The 12,768-nt window shown below is 38.3% G+C and overlaps 1 protein-coding gene across 1 annotated transcript; it reads right to left on the bottom strand.

Annotated features, from left to right (window-relative positions):
* Nucleotides 1-5,439: 5,439 nt before the first annotated feature.
* Nucleotides 5,440-8,379, bottom strand: LOC148094815 (sperm-associated antigen 4 protein-like). Its single transcript, XM_087837105.1, has 9 exons — nucleotides 8,292-8,379; nucleotides 7,528-7,618; nucleotides 7,236-7,423; nucleotides 7,073-7,131; nucleotides 6,829-6,940; nucleotides 6,615-6,739; nucleotides 6,328-6,501; nucleotides 6,139-6,228; nucleotides 5,440-5,950 (listed from the first exon to the last, which is right to left on the bottom strand). The coding sequence occupies exons 1-9, from the start codon at nucleotides 8,377-8,379 to the stop codon at nucleotides 5,840-5,842; spliced, it is 1,038 nt and encodes a 345-aa protein (XP_087693231.1). The 3' UTR covers nucleotides 5,440-5,839.
* Between the last annotated feature and the right edge of the window lie 4,389 nt (nucleotides 8,380-12,768).

Below are 12,768 nucleotides of genomic sequence, written 5' to 3'. Positions count from 1 at the left end.
TGGAGAGGCATGGCGTAGCTCATGAGTGTCCAACTCCAGGCCTTGAGGGCCGGTGTCCTGCAGGTTTGAGATGTGTCCCTGATCCAGCACAGCTGATTTAAATGGCTAAATGACCTCCTCAACATGTCTTGAAGTTCTCCAGAGGCCTGGTAATGAACTAATCATTTCGTTCAGGTGTCTTGACCCAGGTTGAGATCTAAAACCTGCAGTACACCGGCCCTCGAGGCCTGGAGTTGGACACCCCTGGCGTAGCTGCAAGCAGAATGGCAAAAACCTGCTGATAACTGGAAATTCCTCGAGACGGGAGAGGTAAGATTTCCAGATGAGTTATATAGTAGCAGATGTGTAGTTCCAGTGATTCTTGAGATAAGGGACAAAACATGTCCGGCAGATAAAACCCAATTTTGTGGTTAAAAATATGCATACAAGTGTTACCCCAACTGCCTAAAAGACAAACCAAGGCAATGTTTATACAACAAAACTATGATTTTGCCTTTTTTATAAATATATATTTATTTTAAATGGTACAATACATTACCAGTACCTTAAAAATCCATTGTCTAGAAGCAGGTGTGATAATATCAAAATACAGAAAAAAAAATTAAAAGTAATGTAAAATTAAACATCATGGCTCTCGTCACTAAGTATTTAAGTCAATACCTTATATAATATCAAAATATGCAATTGAAAATTTATTTTTAAATATTTTTAAGTGATTAAAATCGTGTCCAGAGTTTTTGTCAACACCGTCAGATTTTTTCAAAAGTACAAAAAAATCAGGAATTATTGTGGGTAGCTTACACTCTGAGGACCCCTTTACCACTTCCTGTTTGATACACATGCCATGAGGTCACTGCTGTGATTATTTGTTTGTTTTTATTTCATTTATTGCACACCTTTCTGATAAAACTCTGTGTCACAACCATAGTGCGTCAACACCAAAGTCGATGTAATCCAAGATTTTATTTTTTTATTTTTTTTTGTAAAAACAGCCTCATTTAGGTAGATTGTAGAGGCCATAAGCAAATGATGAAAAACAAGATGGCTTCTATCAGAAAAACATGTGTTATGAGAGAAAGTAGGGTATTTTGTCAACACCATCAGGATTTTTGTCTGACGGTGTTGACCCTTTTTCTAATAGTGTTGACAAATGTCACAAAAGTGTTCTATTCACCATTTATATTAAGTTATTTTTTACTAATATTTCAGTCATATTACCTCTTGTGTATTTTACTGATATTTCTGCTTCACAGATGTGTCAAATATTATCAAATTTGCCTTATCTTGAATCTCATTGTTTATGTATACATTATTAATCCTGTAGGAAAATGCTTAGTCCTCTGCATTTAACCCATTCACTCAGTGATGCAGTGGGCAGCTACCAATCCAGGATAGCCTCTGTTCGTTGGATCTGAACGCCCAACCTTTCGATCATGTGGCATCTACTGAGCTAGCTGTGCCCCGAGAGCTGTTCTTTAAGTGATGATGTATGAATCCCGCTTCCAGGCCCAAACTACTCTGTGTTTATTAAGCCTGTTGTGCTGTTAAAATGTTTTAATGCTTTTTATCTTGTTCTATTACATCTGAACAAGCCCCTAAAAGCAGCTAGTGATCACTGTCAGCCTAACCATCAGGAACCCTCACGTTAACTTTTATCAAGTGGAAAAAGGTTAGCATTCATCCTCCAGCTTCACTGTGTTTATATTATGCTAACACAGCTGTGTCGCTAGCAATCACGTAGCACATCACTATATACCAGCTAGCCCAACTTCAGTAACCTGACAATAGTCACTGCTGTTTAGTTTTGTCTCCATTTATGTTGGAAGTGGTAGCAAAGCTGGTATATCATGTTCAGGTGGAAACAAGCAATCTAACTTCTAACTCTGTTAAATTTCATATATTCTGTTTTCATGGATGCCTGGATGTTACACCTGGTGGAGCCACACACTGATCATTTTATTAAAGATGAAAGAATTTAGACAATTTGTAACTCTCAGTGATACCGCAGAGTTCCTTTGACTTTGGGATCTGCAGCGGGGTTTGGACCTGGAAATGGCTAATAACATCAAACTTAATGGCTGGATAGCATTTCTATTGCTTAATGCATAATTGTGTTGTGAATATTCATCCTTAATCTGTGAAAAAGCACAAGGTTCAGAAAAATTATTGTAATTACAAAATGGTACATTTCAGACTAGAATAGCAAAGGGGAACCTGTCAGTAGAGGAACAAAAGAGAAGGAACAGGGATGATCAAAAAAGAAAGAGAGAAAAAATTAACAGCCAGCCTGAGTTGAAGAAAGAGTTTCTCATAAAGGAAAGCGAAAGATGGAGAAATAGAGTGAAAGAGGGAAAAATAAAGAACACCAGTGATCTGAAAGGAAGAGAAAAAAGTCAGAAGGGAAGGTTTTGGAAACAAGCACAGAGAGTCAAAAGGAGAGAAAGTCCAGCAGGGTCTAAACACACAACCACAGAGAACTTTAGGAATCAAGGAGTAGTAGGCAGCTACTTGCTGTGTAGATGTAGAACTTGACATGTGCAAAAACAGAATTGTTATGATGTGTCTTGTGATATTACAAAGGTTGCTAATGTTTAATGGTCATTTTGAAAGAAATAATATCTTGTTTTCTACTAGTGTGTCACCACTGTCAGATTTGTGTCACCACCGTCAGCACCTTGTCAACTCCATAATATGGAGTTTTTGTTTATTTTTCTCTTTTGGAGAACCATATAGTTTCTCCCTCATGATCTTCCAATAAAAATATGTAATTTTCTCAATAAATGTGTAATTTGCATGCTGCTTAATATGACTGTTTCTTATACAGATTAAATACAAGCTTCTGAAAATATGTATGACTGTAACTCTAATAATAAAAAGCCAAAACAATCTTACTTTTAAATGTGGTATAATTACTTTGAAAACATATGTGCATAAACAATAAAATAGAGAAGCTGCTAGTATTCAAAATAGCTGAAACAACTTAATTTAAAATATATATTTTTGCATTTCTTTGTGTCTGACGGTGTTGACAAAAACCTTGCACTTCTCCAGCAAAAACATAAATTATTAAAAAATGTTACACCTGGGAGATTGTACCAAACCATGGTGAGACAGCCAAAACTTTGTGTTACAATTATATGTAAATATGTTTTTGAAAAATCAAAAAATATATTTTAGAAAATTAAAACCTGTTTTGTCCCTAATCTCAGGAATCACTGAGTTCTACAGAGAAGATGATATACAAAAGTTACTAAAGAGTAAACGCAGAGAAACGAGGACAAGAGACAGAGCCCATTTACTACCATGGCAGAAATACAAACTGGTGGAGATCTAGCACCACAGCTCCTAAATGCACAGCCTCTTGATTTCACACTACCTGCAGATGTGAGTGGATGAGCTCAAGGAAGCAACTCCACACAGAGGTGGAGACCAGAACAAAGCTGCCTCAGACCGTCCGATCTGGCCCAGTCCCTGACTTTCACTCATTTAGAATTTATACATATCATGACTCAAAAGTCATGACAACTTACAGGAGGTGACACCATTAGTGAAGAAAAAGGAAAAGAAGCTTTGTTTTGAAATTAACAGAACTAAATAAAATGAGTGTAGAAGCTTGTTTCTGTTATCAATAAGTCCAAATTTGGGGTTATTAAATAAAAATTTCCAGTAAAATCTGCTAATTGATGAAGTTAAAAAACAAGATGCAATATGCTTAATGGTCTATCTCAGGGGTCAGCAAGCTTTAACACCCAAAGAGCCCTTTGGATGCGATTTCCACGCAAAAGAAAACACTGGGAGCCACAAATACTTTTTGACATCTAAAATGAAGATAACAGTCTATATATTGTTTTTTTACCTTTATGCTTTGTGTGAACAACTAAGGTGTGTTGCTTATGAAATCCATGAACTGCTATAGAGAAAATTACATTTTCTCTATATTTCTCTATCATGACATAATTAAAATTGTAATTTTATTTAAATAAAATAAAAATTTTATTTAAATAATTTTTTTATTTTATTTATGTAATTAACACATTTTGAACTCTTAAAGAAATATAACAAAAGGAAAGACACCCAGCTGAACTAAAATGATCCATGTAGCAAACAAAAACTGTTGTGAGTCGCCACCCTTATATCGCCTTTGGGCTTTTGGAGCCTTGACCTGACTTTTAAAAAAATAATTGGAAAAACAGCACTATGCTGCTAAAAATTGAAAAACAGATATTTGTAAAATTGTACCTAAATATGTATTTTACCTGGTTAATGTGTGTGGTGGGGCATGGTCTGCAGCGCCGCTGCAGGGGAGGCGGACGCACCTGAGCGGCACCCGCAATCACGCCTCACCGCCTTAACGTCTGTGCTATCTGTGCTGTTGTGTTGTTGTTGGTGTATGTCGGGCTGTGAGCTGAAAAGCTACAGCCGGCTGTACAGCAACTTTGTGTGAAAAGTAGTCAATAAAGAGATGCTGAAAAGCATTTTCATGGAAACATCGTCGAGTCTGCCGTGGTATGTTTACAATGGGACTTCTGCTCCTCAACCTCTGCGCACAGCGTCTGCAACTCGGGGCTGTACGAAGTCCCTTTCATCTTTACACAGGACTGTAAGCTGTCATCTGTGAGGCGCGAGCGGTGTTTGTTTTTAACATAGTTCACGGTGGAGAACAGCTGCTGACATAATGTGGATCCGAAGATCCATAATTGGCCTACCTGGGGTCGAAAGTCTCGATAAATGCACGGCGTTTCGGCGGGTACACCGGCTTGTGCGAGTGTGACGCTTATTTTGAGCGATCAAAAAATAATAGAATATAATTTTATGTTTGTATTTCAATATCACAATAATCTTCCAATTTAGAACTACAAGTTAAAAAAGAACTAACATAAATAAAATACACTTCAGCTAATTACTTAAAAAAAAATTATTTTCCCAAGCCACACGGAGCCGCACTAAAAGGACTAAAGAGCCGCAGGTTGCCGACCCCTGGTCTATCTGGTGTCCCAACTACAAACACATGGTTAAACCTGAAGTTACCTCACTAAACCTCAAAGCCTGCATCACAGTGAAGGCTTCTCATATCACAGCACATGCAACATGGACTTTACTTTCTTTACTTTTGGGAGTTTAAATGTTCATTTTCAAAATGTAAATCCTCTGGCCATAGTGTTATCACGCTTGTTTAATATACTCTGACAATTAAGAATACCAAAAGACATGAAAAATATTTTCTTAAAATTTTATTCTTGTTGTTTTAAAAAATATCTCTAAATTTCCAGTGGAGACAATTTAGAGAATTTTTATGTTTTACAAGAAATTTAATTCAGTCCAAATGAGTTCCAATTGAGGGCCAATTCACAATAACACAGTGCTTAACAAAGTTAGTCGAACATCACCTAATGTAAGAATTACAGGTTTAAGAAATTTGGGGTGTTCTTATATCTATGACAGGTGATGTAATAAATTTGTTAAGCACTGTATATGTAGAGTAAAAACCCTACAATATAAGAGAAGAAAAACCCCAACAATCAGATGATCCCCTTTGAGCAAGCACTTGGCAACAGTGGAGAGGAAAAACTCCCTTTTAACAGGAAGAAACCTCTGGCAGAGCCAGGCTCAGGGAGGGGCAAGCCCTCTGCCACGGCTGGTTGGGGGTGAGGTGAATCAGACTGCAAACATCTTAATCAGACATGTCTTACCTGGTGGGATGGACGTTCGCTGGAGAAAAAAACATGGGTTAAATTGACAATTTTTTTCAAATACAATTATTTAAATATGTGTTGCAGTCTGATTCACTTTCACATTTTTCCTCTCTTTTCTTTTATAGATGGAGTTCATGGGAAGCTAGTTATGCCAGCTTTCCATGAACTCGGAACTTGTACAAACAAGAATACTCACGATTGCCCCAGTTGTTCAACACCTGCAGCGTAATGGAGCGGATGACGTCTACTTTGTCGTCCTGAGAGACAAAACAAAAACAAGATGGGTTAGTTGCATAATAGTTTTCTTGACTCTTGAAAGGATGGTAAATTTAGGAATACTGTGATTATTATGAGGGTGGATATACAGATAGCAAGGGGAGCTAACCTCTAAATACTCTGGATAGAAAAGTCTATGTGCATGTGTCTAATGGCACAGTGTACTCACAGGAATCCTGAATGTTTGGAGTGGATCTCCATTTTGATCATAGACGAATGTTCCCAGGTGGACACCACTGTCGTCTAATGCTCTCTTTCCCTGAAAAGACAGAAATAAATACAGATAAAGTTGTTCTCTATATACACATATGTAAAATGCAACAGTTAAACAGTGGTGCAGTGGAAATCTGTGACTTACAAACACTGAAAACATCCTGGGAGCACTGGAGACCTTTCCAGATGGTGACACCATCTTAGAAATGTGACCCAGTGTCACATGACTGATGGCGATGCTGTGTGGCAGCTTAATTGTTAAATGTCCCTGGGAGCCCGCAAAACTCCAACACACTCCTGGGACCATGGGTGCTCGACCCTACAGAGAAAAAGAAACAAAAACAGAGTTCAGTTTGGACCACTAGTGTTTGACTATTAAATCATGCAGATGTGTGAGATAGTATCTTGTTTTTTTGTGAAAGTAGATTATACCTGAATAACGACTCTTGGGCTTACACAGGGTTGTTTTGCGGGTATCAATGTAAGCCCCCACAGCTTCAATCCAGTCTGTTCTGTAAGGTAGGATGCTGAAGACTGTTCTTTAACAATCGTTGCTCCTGTAGACAAAAACACAGAGTGAGAAAGGAATCGCAAAACAACAACAAAGAAATTCTTACGTGAATTCTGATCCGATTTCATGTCTTACCCAGTTCCTCCAGAGCAAAGTTGGGCATCCTGTCCCCAACTGGAAGAAGGAAGTCAATTCTTTTTCCTAAGTCCATTAACTCCCTTTGCAGCTCTTGTACCTTCCTTTCCACCTGTTTATGTCCATTCATTAAGTACTGCAATTGAGAAGAACCATTCATGTTATAATATATATATAATAATAAACTGTTATTATCTGATTAATCTTCAGGGAATATATTATGAGCCTCATATGTTTTTCATACCTCACTCATGAACGGGGTGGAAAAGTCCATTTTCTGCCCTCCAATACTGAAAATCAATCCTGGTGGATGAAGAGAAACACAGAATAAGACGAGAAGCTTAATCCAGAAGAAAAGCACATAGTACTAGAAAGACTGTAATTGTTTGTGGAAGGAGATCATTTACCAAAACACAAGGCCAGCATGAGGACCAAAAGTCCCAATGCCTTGATGGCTCTAAAATGACCTCTGCTGCTGCCACTGCTGTAGTCAACAAAATCATTGTTATTGTAGTCCACAGTGTCACAGTCCACTGTGTCTCTGTCAATATTGTCAGGGACTGGACGGGGACGGGGCCGTCGCCTTTTGAAAATTCTGCACAGAAAAAACAAAATCATGTAAGAACAAATGGATTATGATTACAAAACATGCATCTATGTCAGTGGATGACAACAAAGAACATGTAGACCAATACTAACCTGTATAAAGTCTCCTTGTAGGAGATTAACGGCTCTCCTTGGCTGCCGTAATAGCCGTTAGACTGAAGTCTTTGGCTTCTTCTCAACATTGCTGTAAAATGAAAGGGAAACATGGGGTTAAGTGAGTCTCTAACACAAAGCTTATCAGACTTCATAACTATGATTTGAGCATGTTTCCATCAGAAGCAACTCTGTTCTCTTATATATAAACTTCACGGTGCCAGCTTGTTTTGTTTTTAATGAACAGAATAATATTTGAATCACACTCATTTATGAAATCCGCTCTTAATAAAGAACTTTATTTTCCCAGTGTCTTCAAAAACATAGCATCATATTGTTATGATTTATATCATAGCAACAGATCACAACATTTTCTTGCTTTTCTTGCAAAAAATCTCTTTCAAATGTCAGTTTTTTTGTTCACAATGTAGTTTTTACAATTCAGAAAAAGAGGAAATCACCACAGCGGTAAAGACTCAAAGCAAATAAATGAATTTGGCCCAAAATCCTGTCAAAAGGTCTTTAAGAATTAAAAACTCTTTGTTTGTATAGTTAATATACAAAAGGAAATTAATATTTATCAGACAAGCTGCGTCTAACAGGTAAGCAGTAAAATCACCTTTACAGTAGAATGCACTAAAAAGTGTTTTTCTGACATAATCAACTGGATACCATTTTTAAAATGTTCAGATTTGAAACACATATATTAAATGTAAGATGTGAAGATAAAACATGTCGATTTTTAGTCTAAAGATTGCACTTACCTTCACTTAAAACGAAAGTTGAAGAAACTGAATCACTAAATGTGCTTTTCCGTAAATATGGACGTTTAGCGCTTCTCACTGAACTCATCTGAACCAGAAAATTTAGGTGCAGAAGAAAAATTTCAAACCGCAGCTTTTTCAGTTACGTTACAAACAGATACATGCACAAATCGAATATGACGCACGCGCGTTCCATAAGAGCAGCACTTCGTGTGCGCACGCGCAAAGGTGTGAGTAGTTCTGGGGGTTTTTTTAATGAAATTTGCTCTCAATTAAATAACTTTTCCTTCTCAGTCCCTTTATAAGCACCGCATCATATTGTCCAAATTCATAAAGCACAACACATGCGCTCACGAGCACATGTGCAAAGGTGTTGTAAGAGCCAAAGTCATGTTTATGTTTTGCCTTTTTGTTATGGTGGCACAGGTGTATAGCCTTACCTGTGTCTCCGGTGATGGCATGTGGGTGTGGTCACAGTCTATTTACCTGATCTCGGTGTTCACAGCAGGGGTTGTTGGGTGAGTGGTTTGTGGGCAAACTTTTCTGTTGACCGTCATCTTTTGGCACACCAGTTAATCCATGCGCTATTTGTTAATTGATTGAAAGCGCAAACATTTGTTTATGTTTCGTTCTTAAAATAAATGCGCAAAGTACAAGTACGACTCATTATGGATTATTGGAGGCGCGTCACAGGGACACAACCAACTCAGCCGGCCGCGGCTTTATTTACGGATGAAAGTCGCAACATTTAGTCAACAGAAAATTGTCTTTTATCGCACGCATCAGAACAATGAAGAGGATTTTTGGATATACGTTTTGGAGTCACGGAGCCTTTAGATGAGTGGACGCAGTTCTCAAAGGAGTAATTGGAAACGGCACCTTCACACTGGCATGGTGGAACGCAGCACAAAAGACACTTCAGAAGCGGTAGGACACGCGGATTCACTCTGTGTATTATTGGATGTTTTGAACACAGTTTGTAAGTGTCACCGCTTGTCCATTGGGGACATTGGTTTGATCTGCGTTGTGTGCGTGCGTGTGCTTGATTTGGCAAGCTGGAGGACGCTGCTCTGGTTTTGACAGCCTGTGACGCTGCTGCGCAATAATTTACACAGACGAAAAGTATTGGCTGTGATCTATCTTTGAAGCTGTGGATATAATGTTGTTTTGATGCATGTGAATAAGTGACGATGAGTGAAATAAAAGAAGCCGAACATGAACTGGAAGAAAAAAGATCTGCAAAACTGACGGCTAAAGCACTTGCTTTTAAAATGGAAACTTTGCAGAAAGAGCGAAAAGCTCATGTTAACAAGATTAAAGGGTTAACTCGTGATATTAAAGAATTGATGAAACATGATGACAATGCAAAAGCTGTGCAGCTTAACTTGGAAAAACTGAATGATTTGTATAAAAATGCCAAAGTAGCTCATGATGCATTCATTTTATTGATTCCTAAAGATGAACAAGACGCTCATATTGACTGGTTTGGACGCATAACAAAATGTAATGATGATTTTGTTGAAGATGTGAAACGATGGCTTCTTGAAGCTGGAAGACCTTTTATGGAAAAAGACAAGGAAGCTGAGAAAGTGCCTACTGCTGTTACTTTGGATGTGCCCGTTTCTGCTGAGACTGTGTTATCAAAGGAGACGGTTTCTTCCACAAATGATAAACATAACATCTTAACATCTCCAAAGCAGGTTAAAACCAATTCTGACATACAAGATGAAATACAGCCAGGTGACAGTGTTTCAAACGTAGGAAGCAAAAAGAGTAAAATCAGTTCTTCAAGCTCAAACTCCAGAGCCTCAAGTACAACATCAGCACGAATAATGGCTGAAGCTGAAGCAGCTGCGCTGATGGTAAGGCAAAAACTGCTTAAGGATAAACATGCCTTGGAGGAACATGAAGCACAGTTAAAGAGACAGCGCGAGCAACTGGAGCTGGAAACAAATATAGCTGCCACGGTTGCAAAAATGAAAGTACTGGGAGGCTCAAAAGGTTCCAGTATTAAAAGTAAACTATCAAAAATATCAGATGGTATGGAGTCATATTTTGAAAAGGGACAAAAGGTAACTCAAGTGTTGAATACTCGTCCTGATAATCCTGTACATGAAAGGCAACATGTGCATATCTTTAGGGAGCATAATGTTGCAGACTCACAATCTCGCTTAACCACAGGCAGAGTTCCAATACAACCTCAGACTCTTTCTGAAGATTCATTGACATATCAGTCAAACATTAGAAATTCACGTGAAAATAAACATGTACCTTCTCAAATCTCTAGTCATGAAGAAGACTGTAACATCTTATCTGTCATGAGTAAGCAAAACGAACTCACTGCTTTATTAATACAACAACATAGTCTTTCTTCATTACCTAAAAAGGAGATCCCAGTTTTTGATGGAGATCCACTTCAGTACCAGACTTTTGTTAAATCATTTGAACACAACATTGAAAGCAGAAATAAAAACCCTGGAGATTGTCTTTATTATTTGGAACAACACACAAAGGGTCAACCAAGAGAACTTGTAAGGAGTTGTCTACACATGACTTCAGAAGCAGGATTCAGAAAGGCAAAGTCTTTATTACGGCAGCATTTTGGTAATGAACATAAACTTGCCACGGCTTACATGAGCAAAGCACTTGCTTGGTCTTCAATAAAAGCAGAGGACACGAAAGCTCTTCAAGCTTACACAATATTCCTAAGAGGCTGTTGCAATGCTATGGAAGATCTCAGTTATATGCAGGAGCTTGACATGCCTGCCAACATGTTAACTATAACAAAGAAACTTCCCTACAGGCAGAGAGATAAGTGGAGAACTGCAGTCTGTGATTTCCATGAGAAGTGTAATCGACAAGCTACATTTAAGGATCTTGTGGATTTTTTAGAGAAACAAGTGAAGATTGCATCTGACCCAGTGTTTGGGGACATCAAGGATATCTGCATGACAAACAGAGACACAAGAAAACTTAAGTCTCAAACTCACACAAGATTCAAAGAAAGTTCTTTTGCTACCTCTGTGATGGCATCTGATAAAGAAAATGACAAAGTTAAGGAAAAAGAAAGAGCCACACAAATGAGGAGTTGCTTGTTTTGCAAAGGTGAACATACCTTAGAAAACTGTCAAGAGCTGGAAAGAAAAACGCAAAAAGACAAAATCACTTTTCTAAAAGAGAATGGAGTCTGTTTCGGATGTCTTTGTAAAGGACACATTAGTAGAGACTGCAAAAAGCGCCTCAGGTGCAAGACGTGTGGTTTAAAGCATCCTCAAATGTTACACATCTATCAAAAGACAATGAGTAAAGAACAAGAATCAAAGGAACAAACTCAGGATTGTGCCATAGTCTCTATTCAGACCAGTGCTCTTACTGGGGCCGGTAAAGATGAATTCAAACTTTCAATCGTGCCTGTGAAAGTTAAGGCCAAGAAAGGAAATGTAACATTGTACACCTATGCATTTCTTGACCCAGGCAGCACTGCATCATTTTGTACAGTAAAGCTAATGAATAAGCTGAAAATTCATGGAAGAAGATCCAACATTCTGCTGAGAACTATGGGACAAAATAAAGTTGTTGAAACGGATATTGTTGCAGATTTAGAAGTCGCTGGACTAGACGGAAATGAGTTTTGTGATCTTCCCATTCTTTATACTCAGTTCACTATGCCTGCCCATAAAGGAAACATTCCTCACCAGAACGATATAATCCAGTGGCCATATTTGAAGTCTGTACATCTGCCAGAAATTGACTCTGAAATTGATTTGCTAATTGGCTCGAATGTGCCAAAGGCTCTGGAACCACTGGATGTCATTAGAAGTGTTGGAGATGGACCGTATGCTGTTAAAACTGTCCTTGGCTGGATAGTAAACGGTCCTTTGGGTGAGACTCAAACTGAAGCTCACAATCAGCCACAGATAAGTGTCAATAGAGTTTCAGTAGTGAAACTTGATGAGCTGTGGAATCAGCAGTTTAAAACTGATTTTCCAGAGTGTGCCAGAGATGAGAAAGAACCTTCTAAGGAAGACCAACAGTTTTTGGATAAAGTTTCCAATACTGCTAACCTACATAATGGTCATTATTATATTGGACTCCCATTGAAAGACTTAAAGGTCTGCATGCCAGATAATAAAAGTGTTGCTGAACAACGCCTTCAGAATCTGAAGAAAAGACTTATGAAGAACTCTTCTTTTCTGCAGGACTATAGCAGTTTTATGGCAGATATGATCTCTGAAGGTTATGCAGAAAAGGTACCAGAAGACAACTTAGAACGGACGGATGGCAGGAAATGGTATTTGCCGCACCATGGTGTTCTGCATCCGCAAAAGAAAACCCTTAGAGTGGTGTTTGACTGTGGAGCCAAGTATCATGGAGTGTCGCTAAATAGCAAGCTCTTACAAGGTCCAGACTTGACCAGCACGTTACTTGGAGTTCTGACAAGATTTCGTAAAGAACCTGTTGTCATTGCAGCAGACAT

This window comes from Neolamprologus brichardi, unplaced genomic scaffold, assembly GCF_056152115.1.
Source record: "Neolamprologus brichardi isolate AB-2024 unplaced genomic scaffold, ASM5615211v1 NODE_ptg000157l+_length_50271_cov_1, whole genome shotgun sequence".
NCBI classification, from domain to species: Eukaryota; Metazoa; Chordata; class Actinopteri; order Cichliformes; family Cichlidae; genus Neolamprologus; species Neolamprologus brichardi.
Note: the sequence above shows the minus strand (reverse complement) of the source record. Positions and strands in the feature narration are given on the sequence as shown.

Excerpts from the sequence above, each read along its gene's own strand:
- LOC148094815 (XM_087837105.1), bottom strand. The coding sequence starts at position 8,379 with ATGAGTTCAGTGAGAAGCGCTAAACGTCCATATTTACGGAAAAGCACA. Across the intron at positions 6,941-7,072 it reads CCACCCCGTTCATGAGTGAG|GTGGAAAGGAAGGTACAAGA; the intron begins GTATGAAAAACA and ends GGACATAAACAG. Across the intron at positions 5,951-6,138 it reads TCCAAACATTCAGGATTCCT|GACGACAAAGTAGACGTCAT; the intron begins GTGAGTACACTG and ends TTTGTCTCTCAG.